This window comes from Moschus berezovskii, chromosome 14 (assembly GCF_049115385.1).
Source record: "Moschus berezovskii isolate FMDL1 chromosome 14, NW_MosBer_1.0, whole genome shotgun sequence".
Classification (NCBI taxonomy): Eukaryota; Metazoa; Chordata; class Mammalia; order Artiodactyla; family Moschidae; genus Moschus; species Moschus berezovskii.
This window is the reverse complement of record NC_142473.1, coordinates 18,214,979-18,231,065: the sequence shown is the minus strand read 5'-3', so window position 1 is coordinate 18,231,065 and position 16,087 is coordinate 18,214,979. Positions and strand designations below refer to the sequence as shown.

Here is a 16,087-nt window from a genome sequence, read left to right as displayed (position 1 = left end):
TGGTAAAGAATCCACCTACCAATGCAGGAGACACAGGTTTGCCCCTGAGTCGGGAAGGTCCCCTGGAGGAGGAAATGGCAACCCACTCCTGTATTCCTATCTGAAAAATCCCAAGGACAGAGGAGCCTAGTAGGCTACAGTCCACGGAGTTTCAAGGAGTACACATCTGAGCAACTGAGCACACATAAACACACACATATATACACATATATAGAAAGATAAATCACTCCCACTCTAAATGGAATTATACTGCTGTCACTAAGTGCATATAATGGAATTATAATGAGTCCATATAATATAATGGAATTATATTCAGTCACTAAGTCATGTCCAGTTCTTTCAGACCCCATGGACTATAGCACACCAGGCTCCTCTGTCCTCCATTATCTCCTGAAGTTTGCTCAAATTCATGTCCATTGAGTCAGTGATGCTATCTAACCATCTCATCCTCTGCTGCTCCTTCTCCTTTGCCTTCAGTCATCTCAGCATCAGGGTCTTTTTCAATGAGTTGGCTCTTGAATGGAATTTTATTCAGCCATGAAAAAGAGTTTGTCACTCTGTGACAACATGGAAGGAACTTGAGGACATAAGTTAAGTGAAATAAAACAGAGAAAAGCAAATATTGTACGACAATCTCACTCACATGTGGAATTAAAAAACAACAACAACCAAACAAACCCAAACTCATAGATAAAGGGAAACGACTGATGGTTGATTATTGGAAGTAGGGGGTCAGGAGTGGGCAGAAATGGTAAAGGAAGTCATAAGGTACAAGCTTCCAATTAAAAAGTAAATGCAGTTACAGGGATAATGTAAGGCATGGTAACCATAATTAATACTGTACTGTATATTTGAAAGTTGCAAACAGAATAATCTTGAAAGATTTCATCACAGAAAAAAAATTCTGTACTGTGACTTTTTTTTTTTTTGCCCATTTTTGTTTTTACTGGAGGCTCAGGCGGCACATGACAGTTCATAAAATGGTTTCAGAGGCAGTGGGAGCAGGGAAACAAAAAATAAACTGGGGTGGGAAAGAAAAACAACCAGGAGGAGGGAAGAGCTGGCTGGTTCCTTCTCAGCCTGATTTAGGGGAGGGAGTTGATGCCTCTGAACAATAAGGATGGATCCCTTCCTTCAACCCTTGGTAAGGGAGAGAGGAAAAAAAAAAAAGCAAAAGGCTGTTGCTTTGGCCCTCCTGAATCTCAAGGAATGGGGGGAAAAGCTGGTGTTTTGATGTCATGAATTATGCGAAAGAGGGGAGGGAGGTGACACAGTTGAGCTGTTAACAAGACACTGTGGTAATCATTTCACAATACATATAAATATTAAATCATGTGATATACCTGAAACTAGTATAATGTTGTATGTCAATTATACTTCAATGAAAACAAGGAAAGAAACAGAAAAGAAGAGATTATCTTCATTTTCTTTGGTAATAAACTACACCAAGTAGTGTCTTCTCCAACAGACTTTAACATAGTTGACCCAAAGTACCTAACTCTCCAGTAAAAAGTCAATAAATTAATAGATTAATTTTTAATCTTTTAAAGTCAAAGACCATAAAGCATCTGTATAGAGTCCAACGCTCTGTTCTGACTACTGCATTTCCTAATCTCCTAATTCTCTTTTCCAAATGTGTATATGTTTATTTACTCTTTTTTAAATTGGAGAACAGCTGATTTACAATATTGAATTAGTTTCAGATGTACCGTAAAGTGATTCAGCTATACATATTTTTTTATTTTTTTTCCATTATGGGTTATTGCTTTAAAGAAACAACAACAAAAACCACAGAACTACATAAAGCTGTTTGTTCACTTCTATTCATGAAAGTTTTGTTGTATTAAAGAATACAGATTATTTAAAAAAAATTTTTTTAAGTACTTACCTGCCTTCTATACTCTGAAAGAGAGTCATATAGCTTCCACCCATTTTCAGGGAATACTTCTTTGTACTCAAAAGCAAAAAGAGACTACAAAAAGTAAACAGAGTTAACAGTTAAAAAAGACCTTTAAGAAGGTAATGAATCAGAAATGTACCTCTATCACACCCCAAGTTTTCACTGACTTATCTGCAAGGATATTTTGCATTGGTATCCTTTATTTTAGATTGTTGTTTTAGCTTTTGTTTCATAATTTTGAAAGTTTATTGTTTTTTTGTATTTTTCAAACACAGAAACTCACAAAGGCCTGCCACCAAGATTTATCAAATGCTAACATACTACCATAATTCCTTCAGATATCTTTAGTAGCTGTTTTAGGTTTACTTCTAAAGAATGAAAGACATTACATAAAAAAGACAACTTCTGATATAATTAATTAATCAGACACCACAGATGTCAGCAATTAAGCAGCTTTACAGAATACGCAACGTATTCTAAAACATACTGAAAAAACTTATTTGGGGGCATGCAATCTTTGTACCAAAAATAAAAATTTAATTTATCATTAATATGGGCAGAATGGCAGGAACAACTACGATGAAAAGCATTCAAACGAGTCAGAAAACCAAAACCAATTCTAAATTTTACTCTTAATATTGACCACCATAGGGCTATTTTGGACATTAGATTATATTAAGTAAATGAGGAAACCTAACACTGTTAACAGCACACAGAAGAAACTCAGTTCTAAGCATTTATCCACCCTTTCCTCCTAATATTGCTAGACTTAACTCTCAGCTCTCAATTAAAAAGGAGATTTCACTTACAGCTTTTTATCATGGAAACATCCTGGATATAAAGATCACAAAATTAAACAATGTCAATCTGCAGGAATGGACCTCAGAAATCAGTCCAGCTTCCTCATTTTATACCTTAAAAAGACTGGTCCCATAGATTAAATTAAACCTAAACTATACATCTGGTTAAAAGGCAAAGTGAGACTGTAAACACCGAGATTCTAGATAGCCTAGACAAGTTTCTTTACACTACACCAATAATTATAATACAGTTTTTTCAAAGATAGAAGAAATCTCTTACCAGGTTATTAGAGACAGGAAATGCGTATTTCATTAGATTTTCAAATATTGATCTTCTTGTTCGCCCCTCAGGTTTATGAGCAAATCGTAAATTCCGAATATCCTAAAAAAGAGTTAGGATTCAAGTCACCTATCACTGTTTGCTCACTTTTTATTTACTGAATGAATAAGGCAACTTGGAACTATCTTGTAAAACATTAAGATCTGTGAATGAGGGATACAAAAATAAATCAGACAACAGCTCCTGGAGGAAGGGAAATTACAATGCCTTGGGCTTCCCTGGTGGCTCAGAGGTTAAAGCGTCTGCCTCCAATGCGGGAGACCTGGGTTCGATCCCTGGGTCGGGAAGATCCCCTGGAGAAGGAGATGGTAACCCACTCCAGTATTCTTGCCTGGAGAATCCCATGGACGGAGAAGCCTGGTAGGCTGGGTCACAAAGAGTTGGACAGACTGAGCGACTAAATGGAATGGAATGGATTAAGAGAAATAAAAATAAACAGATAAATAAACAGAAAAATAAAAATAAACAGATAAATAAAAAGAACTCTGATACAAGGTAGCATTTGGAGGACAGAAAACTCCCCTCTATTTATGAATTCAAGTTGGGCCAGTGAAGGAGGCAGCATCTGATGTAGGCACAGGAGATTAGAGATACTGTATCTGAAATCAGGGAAAACATGACTCATACACACTGTCAACAGGATGTCCTTCCCCGTTAAAGGCCATTTTCTGTTATGAATTTCCCTACCAAATTGTTATATATTTCATAAAGTCTTCCTTCATTCCAGTTAAGCTTGGTGATCATTTTCCTATTTATAATTCCTTCCCAGGACTCACTTCCATCGGATCTTTAATTCGTAAGTCTCTGGCTGCTAGACTGATAAAACCAAAACTCTGCCTAAAGGTCTTCCTCCATTCCAGGTCCCAAGCTCTTCAAAAATTCTGAATAGTTTGACTGCTATCATCCAGGCTCTATACTCAGATATAAAAACCAAAGTTCCCTTCCTTTATTTGTTTTCAAGCAGGTTTCTATACTCAGACTGAATGTAGATACTCACACTACAATTTGGTGAGACCTTAGCAGCACTAAAAAGAAATTGGGATTAAGAATAAGTTCAAAACTATTCGTTTTGTTTTCATCTAGAAAGAATTCAAAATAGCTTCATTAAACTGCATCCTGTAAAAAGGAGCACAGGAACTACAATGCACCTACAGAACATGAACAAGCAGAACATTTTATTACAAATCTGATCCAAAATTAGAAAGCCACCATTTTAAATAAATGTGTGATAACCTAAGCTTTTTGTTTTTCCTTAGTGAATATTTTTACAACAAACAGATATTCATAATCATTCCGTTAAACACAGAGTTCTCCAAAAGTACTGTAGCAAGGGCCCTACAAATGTTTGAGTTTACTGATAATGGTCTTGCTCTATGGGAAAAGTTATATTTAAAATGACCAAAATTTCCCAATCACCCTCTTCCACGCCCTCATATATCCATTCTATGCTGTATTTACTCCTACACCACAGAAGAGCAATCAGGAGACAATGTGCCTGTCACTTGGTTGACGGCTATTACGCTCTTAAAGGCCTTCCAACGATAATGGAAAAGCATACAAGTAATTACTAAGGCATTAGTTTCAATACTAGATTGATAAAACTTCTAAGATTGTCATAAGAAAGGATCTTTAAAGTTATGAATGTGCTATTGCTTTTTTTTTTTTTTGCTTTTACATTTTTGGCACTGACAGAAAAAAGAAACGAAAAAGCTGACCCACAAGCGAGATGGACACATTAGGATATTTGGCCACCTCATGCGACAAGCTGACTCACTGGAAAAGACTCTGATGCTGGGAAGGATTGGGGGCAGGAGGAGATGGGGACGACAGAGAATGAGATAGCTGGATGGCATCACCGACTCGATGGACATGAGTTTGAGTGTACTCCAGGAGTTGGTGATGGATAGGGAGGCCTGGTGTGCTGTGATTCATGGGGTCGTGGAGAGTCGGACACGACTGAGCAACTGAACTGAACTGAAGGAGAACAGTGACCTTGGAAGTGACAACAGTATCAATATTAAATATCTATGACTAAATGTTAAAATTATTTTAATAATCTAAGGCAAATATTGAGACAGTGAATTCCTAGGGAGGTTGATAAGAAGTCTGGGGTCCCTGAGGAGAAAGGTGTCTGGTGCTCTTGTGGAGGAGATAGGGGTCTGGAGTTCTCAAGAAGGAGAAAAGGACAAACTGTTTTCTACATTCCTTCATCCTAATCACATAAAACATTTTTTTTTTCTTTAAGCTCAGAGCTGATGATTACACAACAACACAACTTAAACTCTGTATTAAGGATTATATAACAACTATGTATCCTGCTTGAGGACACGTTTCTCCTTCTTGAGAACCTTCTGACTAATCCTGTTATTTGAAAGTGTACATTATGGGAGTGGGTCTGGTAAGATCTTTCTATTGTTAGTTCTAATTCCATCATCTTAAAATGTAAACCAAGGGAGTGGGTCTGGTAAGACCTTTACAACCTTGAGACATTCTGATTTACTGCAACAGCCAACTGAGAAGGTATATAGCTCCTTTTCCTAAGACTAGCACAGGAGGGCACTCTCTGTCCCCCTTCTGATGTCTATGTCAGCTTTCCCTGTCCCTTTTTATACTTTAATAAAACTCTGCTACACAGAAGCTCCTGAGTGATCAAGCCTGGTCCCTGGTCCCAAAGCTAAATCTTTTTTGGAGATCATGAATCCGACATTGTTCACTATAAGCAATAAGTATTAATGCATTTTTAGAATGAGTTAGATAATAAAATACAGAAGGTCTATCAAACGAAGTCTTCCCCACTACTGTTTCAGAAGCAGAAAAATTATGAAAACTAAAAACAGGAAAGAGGTAAATATATCATAATCAGTTCACTACAAAGTACGACGAGTCTTAACTGCTCAGAGCCTAATGCTTCCAATTTGTAAATTAAATTCACAACAGATCACCTTTTTATTACTCCTAAATGTTGTTTTATTCTACTAGAATGATGCTTCTAGCATGAAATCCATTTGATATTTTGGAAACCAATTTCTAAACACTGGCTCTAGTTAACAGAAAGCTTTCCAAACCAAAAAAAAAATTGCATACATATTACAACATTTACCTTGCACACAGTTTCCAGTCCATAAGAATTTTCACCACGACTAGAAGCACCACCAATTTTTTCTACTCTGCTTATAACACCAAGAGAAGCATCTAAAACAAACGGGGGATCCTAAAAGAAGGAAAAAAACATATTAAAACCGAGCAATTAATACTGTATAATTATAGCTGAGAAAAATATTATAAATGATTTAACTAAAAATGATTAAAGATGAACAAACACACAGATGTACACACAAAAAAGTCTAATCCAGCAAGTCTTACCCGTTCCATGCTTTTGAAATATAACCTGTAATTCGTAACAGTCAGAGTTCCTCGTACAGCACCAGTGAATGGACATATATAAGTTACATCTTTGGCTGAAAAGAAGAAGAGCCCACAATTTACTCTCTATTGTACACTATTAAAAACTGCACTCTGATCTTTCACAAATAAAATTTAATAATATTCTGACCGCTAGTTTAAATTATGCTTGAAAAATCACAGAATCAGTGATTCCAAGAGACCTTGGGAACTAAATCCAAGCTTCCAACCACGCACTACAATCTGGGGAGGGAGAGCAGAATTAAGTGGGAAGGACTAAAGAAACAGAGGGACATCCTTTACCCTGAACAGACACAAGGAAACAAAGGCGGACACCCTCCCTGATGGACAGACCAGGCATGGCAGCTGGAGCAGGGCGTGGAGGAGGGTGGTGACAATAGGAACAGCAATCGATGTCTCAAGTCACTATCCCCCAACAACTAATCACAGTTCTAGAACTTCTTCCCCAGTCTACCAGTTTTCTTCTGATCGCAGTCTAGTTTGTCAGCATTCCTCTGAACATACAATACCTAAAACATAATACCAGTAACCCCTTACCTGATTATATTTATGGGGGAAATACTGTAGAGAAAATAAAATGTATATGAACTACGATTTCTTAGAAAAATACAATAGCATAATAAGAGGGTATTATGTACCTGATTAAGAAACAGATGCCAAACTTTGTTGAGAAATAATCACATAGATTAATTAAAAGTTAAATGATGAATCTATGCAGTATTATTTCTTTTTAAAACATGCATTAATTAAGCAGGATAACTCGACTTATTACTAGCTCAAAGTAATACTTAATATGGTAGCAGTCATAAGCCTAATACAAAGATTTTTCTATTTTAAAATATTCATAAATCCCTGCTATGTCATCATTGCAGCAAATTAGCAGATAAAGGAGTATCTTCATTGTTCCAAGAAACTAAGGCACAATTAGAGGCAAAAAAACTTCTAAGCACCTTTCAAGGGCCTTCTGGGAAAACTCAGCAACGTGAAATATGCTTAATAAGGCATGCAACTTCCTGAGTTTGCTTTCTATTCCTCACTGTGAAGGACTGACCGCTTAGTATGGAATTTGAAATAAGACTGATCTTCTAACATACATTTCTAACCTTCAAAATGGCTCCCTTGGGAATGCACAAGTATGAGCTACATTTTTTTAATCACTGTTTCCAATGCATTTCCAATGTTTCATTTAGAGGGAAGCTATTAAAATTAAATAAATAAATCCATCATTAAAGAAAGATACATAAACTTGCCTTGCATACAATTTCTTGCCCTTATGAAATTTTACCTCAATTGGGAAAGCTTTACTCAATGTTACTAAAAACATCCCTGGATTGTTTCCAGAGCCACTTTTCTTCACTCACACAAGAAAATCAATCTTATTATTCTGTACTCTTCCACAGGATATGTCCCTTTTAGTCCCAGTCGAAAGTTTTTACTACAACTTCCTCTTTATTATAAAACTGTGAAATAATATACATGAATGTGGTTCCAAAATTAAAAGTACTCTACCACTATGTTATAGCTATGTTACTATTATCATCATTAGGCTCTGCTTTGCTCTGTCCCTTTTATCTTTTTCCTCAGGCTGGTATCAACTAGGTCAATCTGAAGAGAGAATTTATGCCTCGCAGGGCTTGTATGAAGTAGAAGAAAGACTGTGACTAGGAACCTTATCAGAGCAAATGACAATAAAACCAGCACTGACAGAATTTATAAAGTACTTTTCACCTGAGTACCTACCTATCTTAACCTTCAAAATCACCTTTAAACATGAAGACCTCTAACTACCCACAATTTTCAGATGAGAACACCAGGGATCACAGAAGTAAAACAAATCACCTAATGTTTCAGAACCAGTAACTGCTAAGATTAGGACTTGAGTGCAGTTTCTATGACTGCAAACTCCAACCTCCTTCCAGAGCATCATGCAAACAGCTTCCCTGGTGGCTCGGATGGTCAAGAATCTGCCTGTAATACAGGAAACCATGGGTTCACTTCCTGGGTCTCCTGCATCAGGAAGATTCTGTTTCCCTGAAGAAGAGAGTGACAATCCACTCCAGTATTCTTGCCTGGAAAATTTCATGGACAGAGGATCTTGGTGGGTTACAGTCCATGAGGCCACCAAGAGTTGGACACTACTGAGTAACTAACTCAACCGTGTCGCTTTTAAGCCACTCAGGTAATGCAGTCTGTCTCCTGTGTTAAAGGGTGAAATATAATACTGCAGTTGGGGTCATCTCTACTGCTGATGTGCCCAGGCCAATACCTTTCGACTATTGCTGCTACTGTTAGAGCATTCTGTTGATGTCTCTAACACCACTGTGACTTTTAAAAAATGTCTAAACTGCAAATTTACATTAGACCAACTAGGAACGTTAGTTGGTCTAATGTAAATGAATTTTTTATACGAACTAATTTTTTATATGAATTAATACACTCAAGGGTACTCTAGCCTCATGTTTCCCTGGTGGCTCAGACAGTAAAGTATCTGTCTGCAATCTGGGAGACCCAGGTTCGATCCCTGGGTTGGGAAGATCCCCTGGAGAAGGAAATGGCAGCCCACTCCAATACTCTTGCCTGGAAAATCCCATGGACAGAGGAGTCTGGTAGGCTACAGCCCATGGGGTCGCAAAGAGTCGGACACGACTGAGCAACTTCACTTTCCCTTTTCATATTTTATATTACATTTAATTTTTTGAATAATCAAGTCTAGCTGATGATTTGAATCAGAGTATTTTATTTAATATATTAAGTATTTCTCTAAATTTTGCAATACTAATACTGCCAGATGCTGAAAGAGCTTAGATTTACTGATCTTCTCAAATTTTCCCTAAGCTCACAAAGAATCTATAATAGTTTCTAGGGGGTAGACGAGAATAACTTTGAGAATACATATCCATAAGGGTGAAAAGTATATGCAAATAAATATAATGTACAAGAGCACACAATCTGTGCAGAGAGGCACACTCTAAGGAATATAAAGAAGGAAAGTCCACTAAGCTACGGGATCAGAAAAGGTTCAAGGAACACAGGCATGAGAGCTGTGCCCCAATGGTTAGTACCCTTTAGATGGGTCAGTTCAGTTCAGTTGATGCTAATACAGCATTCAGTGAAGAGAAGAAACTATAATACAGACGTGGGAAAGTAAAGCAATTATTTGGACAAAGTATACAGTCTGGATCGCTCTAATTTATACTGTATCACATTCTCTTCATTCCTTCTTAATTTCCTCCTCCCTGGTTCTTCTACCATATAATTGCAAAATGCCTGCACCAAAGCTATGTTCTTGGCCCTATTTTTACTCCATACACTCTGAGTTATTTTCATACTTTCATTTTCAACTAATATCCATATTCTGATGATTCCAAAATATGACTTCTATGATCTCTCTCCTAAACTCTTAAAAGTTTCTCATAGGTACCTGAAATTCAACATAAATACTATACCAAGGGCTCATGAAAATTGAGAGAAAAAGATAACCCTCAATAAATTTTTGGAGATTACTCCTCTGGATCTGGTAACTGATTGAATGTCAGAGCTCAGAAAAAAAAAGAGCAGCTGAAGATGACTCCCATATTTCTGCCTTGAGTGAATGGACAACCAGTGTTAATGTTAACTGATGGAAAGAAGAAAAGGAATAAATTTAGAAATAGAGGTGATGACTTCAGTTTTGGATATGTTGGTTATAAGGGTATCTATAGAATACCCATGGCCATGTGTCTAAGACGCAGGCATTGTTTATCTGTATTAGGACAGAGGTTCACACTAGAAGCAACAAATTTTGGAGTCATCAGTAAATACATGGTAGGTAAAGCTACTAACTTGGATATCATCAACCAAAAAGAACAAATAAGAGAGGAAAGGGAAACAAGCCAAGAATGAAGTCCTAAATGGAGTGTTGCTGTCTAAAAAAGAAGATAACAAAAGAGACTGAGTGATAACTTGAAACTTTATAAGGTCTTTTATCATAGTGGAAATAGCATATGCTTTTAGGCTTAGAAGAGGGAAAAAAAACTGTCACAGTGCTAGATACAACTTTACTAGCCAGGCAGTCTTCCTATGCCTTAGTTTCTTCATCTGCAAAATGGGATCAGCATCTTTCTCAGAGGGTCACTGTGAGGATGATTAAATCAGATGGCAAGCCCTCAGTAATGATAACTATCTTATTATATAGTATCAAGTAGTAATAATACATAACACCTTACTGAGTAAGCAGCTCAGGAGAACTTAGGATACCTGAAGTGAGTAGGGGGAGAAAAGGAATGGGCAAGCATTCAACCAAGAGTTAAAAGTAAGAAGAGAGAACTGCTAAACATGAAGGAACGAAATGTGCCATAGGCAACAGCTACACAGAGGATAGGTCCTCTCTGGCCTGCTTATGTTTGCACAAGTAAAGGACACTTGGCTTAAGACCTCCCCAGTGGCTCAGACGGTAAAGAATCCGCCTGCATTACAGGAGGCGCAAGAGATGCGGGTTCAATGCCTGGGTCAGGAAGATCCCCTGGAGAAGGGCATGGCAACCCACTCCAGTATTCTTGCCTGGAGAAACCCAGGGACAGAGGAGCCCATGGGCTACAGTCCATTAAGCCACAAACAGTCGGACACGACTGAGCGACTATCACTTTCAAGTTCTTTTTAAAATTATGAGTGATGATAAAATGAAAGGTGACTAAGAAATCATTTACTGTATTCACCTACACATTACTTTATTTCTCAGAAGCTATGAGTATTTTAACAGCTGAAAACTATTCCACTGTGTATGTATGCGTGTGTGTATACCACATCTTTTTCTTAATCATCTTACAATATTTAGAGTTCTTTTGTGAATACAAGCATACAACCTTTTCATTTTTTAAGTGGCATGTACTTGCTGTACTATACAGTTAAGTTACAGGTATACAACATGGTGATTCACAATTTTTAAAGGCAGTGTTCCGTTTCCTGTTATTTTAAGTTAACGGTTATCTCCCGTGCTGTATGCGCCCAGCAGCCTGTGGTCTCAGCCTCCTGCCCCACACCGCCCCTCCCCATTCCCGCTCCCTACTGGTGGCCACTGTGGCTTTCTGCGCCTGTGAGTCTACTTCTTCTGTCGTTATATTCTCTAGTTTGCTGTACTTTTCAGATCCCACATATAAGTGACATCATACAGTATCTGTCTCTCTAACGTGCTTCATCTAGCATAATGACCTCTAAGTTCATCCATGTTGCTATAAATGGCAAAACTTCATCCTTTTTTAATGGCTGAGTTGTATTCCATGTCACACACACACAAACATTCCCATATATACACACAAACACTCCACATCTTCTTTATCTATTCATCCACTGACGAACATTTAGTTCACTTCCATATCCTGGCAACTGTAAATAATGCTATGAACACTGCAGTGTGTGTATCTTTTATAATTAGGGCTTTTTTCCCCAGATATATACCCAGGAGTTATTCTGTATATACCTCATCTTCTTTATTTATTCTTCTGTTAATGAACACCTAAAAAGGAATGAAATCTTGCCATCTGTGAGAATATGAACAGACCTGGAGGATATTATATTTAATATGTCATACAGAAAGACAAACACCATATATTTCCACTTATATGTAGAAACGAAAAACAAAACAAAGGAATAAATATAAGAAAACAGAACAGACCCAGATACAGAAAACAAAGTAGGGGTTATTAGTGGGTAGAGGGGTGGGGAAAGGAGCAAAACAGATAAAGGGAACTAAGAAGTACAAACTACCAGTTGCAAAATAAACAACTTACAAGGATGTAATATGCAGCACAAGGAATATAGTCAATATTTTATAATAAGTATGCATGCTGTTTAATCTTCAAAATATCAAATTTCTATGCTGAACACCTAAAACTAATTGTAAGTCAACTATACTTTCATAAATATATATAAATATCTTAAAAATACAAAAACTATGGGTATTTTGTATATTATCACACAAATGTAACAAAGTAAAAGCATAAGGACATAAAAATAGCTTGAAAGTGTGTTTCCAGTTTCCAATCCACACAATAAGTTAATACTTAGTTACTTAGGTTGGATAAAGAAAGGCACTGACATGCAAAGGACTCAGTTTGCAATGGAGATGAAATATATTTATCCAAAAACTGACAAATTTATTCAGAGGAGGAAAAATAAAGAAGTAAAAAGAGAGAATGTGTTTCAAGAAAAATTCCTTGTACAAAGTGACAATTCAATTTTTTATCTATTCAACCCACTATCTAACTGCAGTAATTCAAAATAATAAAATTTACTGTGATGGAATTTCACAACAGTTTTTAAAATAAGTCACCTTCTTTCAAACCAGAAAAGCAGAGAAATATAACTCAATGGCACGTTTCCATTAGTCAAAATCCAAACACAGTCAACAGGTCTAGATCGAGAACACACTGGAGGCTGGGAAGGCTGTCAGGAACGAGCCTGTCAAACAGGAGGCGTCTGCACAGTGAGCCTGCTCTTTGTACACTGAAAACACTGAATAGTCTGTACAGTCACAGAGGAGGCAATTCGACAAAAAATACCAGTACAGACCCATGTCTTTAATATTTTCTCCTGGAAGCAAGGGTGGTTCTTCCATTTCTGCTAATTTGTTAGACTCCCTCAGGACCTGGATTGGAAAAGAGAGGAGAGAGCAAAAAAAGAAACAATTTTTTATTCAAAGGCTAACTTTTTAACTTAAATTTCAACTCAGTATGCTTGATCTTATTTAAAGTAATAACATTATATCACATACACTACTTTAAATCAAATTATAAAGACTGTAATATTGGAATGTATAACACATGAAGCTGCTATTTTTCTACAGAACACTGACTGAGTGCCTACTTTGTAGAAGGTACTACACAAAACACTTTACGTTTTTTTATTGACTCCTACAATGGCCCTATAAGAGAAGGAATCATTATCCTCATTTCCAAGATAAGGAAAAAGAGGCCAGAAACAGCAATTACCTTGTAAAAAATCCTATAGCTAAAAAGTGTCAGAACCTAGAACTGAATTATAGTTTTGGTGGACCAGAAAGCTCATTTTCTTTCCCTTCAGCCATATTCAAGTGCCTTACTGCATTAAGACTTACATAAAATCAAACTTTTATGTAGATTTAATGTTTAGAGAATCTGGAAATGATGTTGATAAAGAATCTTGCTGAAAAAGAGATATTTAATAAATTAAAATCAAGGTCAACAACACTTACTGAGTAGTTACCTTATGAAGGGTGTTACACTGGATTCCAAGAATGTAAAGATACAGAATCATGGTTTTCTAATGGACTTACAACCCACAGAACACATGCGCATGTACACACACACGTGCGTGCACACGTACATGCAACTATTTTATGCTAAGTATATCCCACGACCTTTCAAAAGCCTTAACTTTCACCTCTTTCACTGCCAAACGATAACCTTCACTGTCTCCAATTCTTTACCTTCCATTAGTTCCTCAACCTTCTTCAATCCGGCCTTGCCACCTAACCCAACTTCTTGCAGGGAACCTGCTTTCTCCCCAGTAGAAAGTGAAAGTGAAGTCGGTCAGTTCTGACTCTTTGCGACCACATGGACTGTAGCCTACCAGGCTCCTCCATCCATGGTATTTTCCAGGCAAGAGGACTGGAGTGGGTTGCCATTTCCTTCTCCAGGGGATCTTCCCAACCCAGGGATCGAACCGAGGTCTCCCGCATTGCAGGTAGACGCTTTACGTCTGAGTCACTAGGGAAGCCCTTTCTCCCCAATAACCTCCTCGTTATTAAAAACAATGGGTATTTCTCAGTCTTTATTTCTATCTCCTAGCTACATCTGATACTACCTGCACTTACCTGCTCCTTGAGAGCACACTCTCCTGGCTAAACACTTCCTTCTCTGGCCACTCTTTTTCAATGACCTTTCTATTCCCTTTTCTCAACCTTCCTTATTCCTCAGAGGTTTGTCCATTTCTTACTTTACTCACTTCCTGTTGATTTCATACCTTACCTATGACTTTACCTCTCTTCAATCTATATCGTCAGTCAATATTTTTCTTGGACTCCAGTTCCATACATCCAACCGCTTAATGTTCCTCTCCCTCTATATGTTCCACAGACACTTTGAAGTTAAGAGATCTCAAATCGATCTATGTTCCATACTAAGTAAGAGGCACTACTAGCCATTTGATTGTCAAAGTCAATTTCGAGGGAGGGGGGCGAGCATTGGTCTCTATGAGCAGACTCAAACCTTCTACTTCAACCTTGATTTGTTTCATTAGACTGAGAACCAAAACACCTAGAAAAAAGATTCTCAAATTTTTTTTGTTATATAGCGTTTGACTTTTATTTCCTTCCATCCAAAAAGTAGACTGAGAGTCCTCAAAAGAAGGTAAAAAAGAAGAAAACACAAGGTACTACAACTGCCTTAAAGGTCACCTTCCACGGGCCGTCAAGGGTAGGTCAGAGGTCACAGGCATGAGCCCCGCTCTGGCACTTACCCACCACTCTAACTGCTGTGTGTTTCCTCCCTACCAGACTCTGGGAAGAGACACCATAGTGCACAAACTTTTGAATTCCCAACAAAAATAAAATATGAGGCACACACATAATTTTTAACTATCTTTTAACAGTAAAAAAGTAAAAAGAAAGTCAAAATTGGTTTTAATAATATATTTTACTTAATCCAACAACTAAAAAAACAGTCATTTCAAGATATAATAAGTATTTTTAAGTAAAAGATACTGTATATTCTTTTATTCATACTAAGCCTTCAACATCCAGAGTATGTTTTATACTTCTAGCACATTTCAACCAGACCAGCCACATTTCCGGTGTTCAACAGCTGTCAGTCTAGTGGTGCCCGAATTGAGCAGCATTAATCCAATGTGTCTAATTCTTACTGATAATCAAGTCATTCCCCAGTTTAAACTGTGCACTTAGGGAGGATGAGACAAAAGGGTTAGACATTACTGCCACAGCCCAACACTCACCAAGGTCAATAAAGGAAGAACTACAAAGAACAAATTACTTCTGTTTATATGCAGATGACACTACCCTTATGGCAGAAAGTGAAGAGGAACTCAAAAGCCTCTTGATGAAAGTGAAAGAGGAGAGTGAAAAGGTTGGTTTGAAGCTCAACATTCAGAAAACAAAGATCATGGCATCTGGTCCCATCATTTCATGGGAAATAGATGGAAAAACAGTGGAAACAGTGTCAGACTTTGTTTTTTTGGGCTCCAAAATTACTGCAGATGCTGATTGCAGCCATGAAATTAAAAGACGCTTGCTCCTTGGAAGGAAAGTTATGACCAACCTTGATAGTATATTAAAAAGCAGAGACATCACTTTGCCAACCAAGGTCCGTCTAGTCAAGGCAATGGTTTTTCCCGTGGTCATGAATGGATGTGAGAGTTGGACTGTGAAGAAAGCTGATCGCCGAAGAATCGATGCTTTTGAACTGTGGTGTTGGAGAAGACTCTTGAGAGTCCCTTATACTGCAAGGAGATCCAACCAGTCCATTCTAAAGGAGATCAATCCTGGATGTTCATTGGAGGGACTGATGCTAAAGCTGAAACTCCAATACTTTGGCCACCTCATGCGACGAGTTGACTCACTGGAAAAGACTCTGATGCTGGGAAAGGTTGGGGGCG

General features: G+C 37.5%; 1 protein-coding gene across 3 annotated transcripts in view; it reads right to left on the bottom strand.

Moving 5' to 3' along the window:
• The window catches only part of MTMR2 (myotubularin related protein 2), a 118,407-nt gene that overhangs the window by 31,701 nt on the left and 70,619 nt on the right, over window positions 1-16,087 (bottom strand). For all 3 annotated transcript variants that reach the window (XM_055422909.2, XM_055422910.2, XM_088842895.1), the window contains 5 exons: window positions 13,010-13,085; window positions 6,404-6,498; window positions 6,141-6,251; window positions 2,981-3,082; window positions 1,889-1,972 (listed from right to left, as the gene is read on the bottom strand). In XM_055422909.2, coding sequence (XP_055278884.1) covers window positions 1,889-1,972; window positions 2,981-3,082; window positions 6,141-6,251; window positions 6,404-6,498; window positions 13,010-13,085 — 468 coding nt within the window. The remainder of the gene's footprint in view (window positions 1-1,888; window positions 1,973-2,980; window positions 3,083-6,140; window positions 6,252-6,403; window positions 6,499-13,009; window positions 13,086-16,087) is intronic.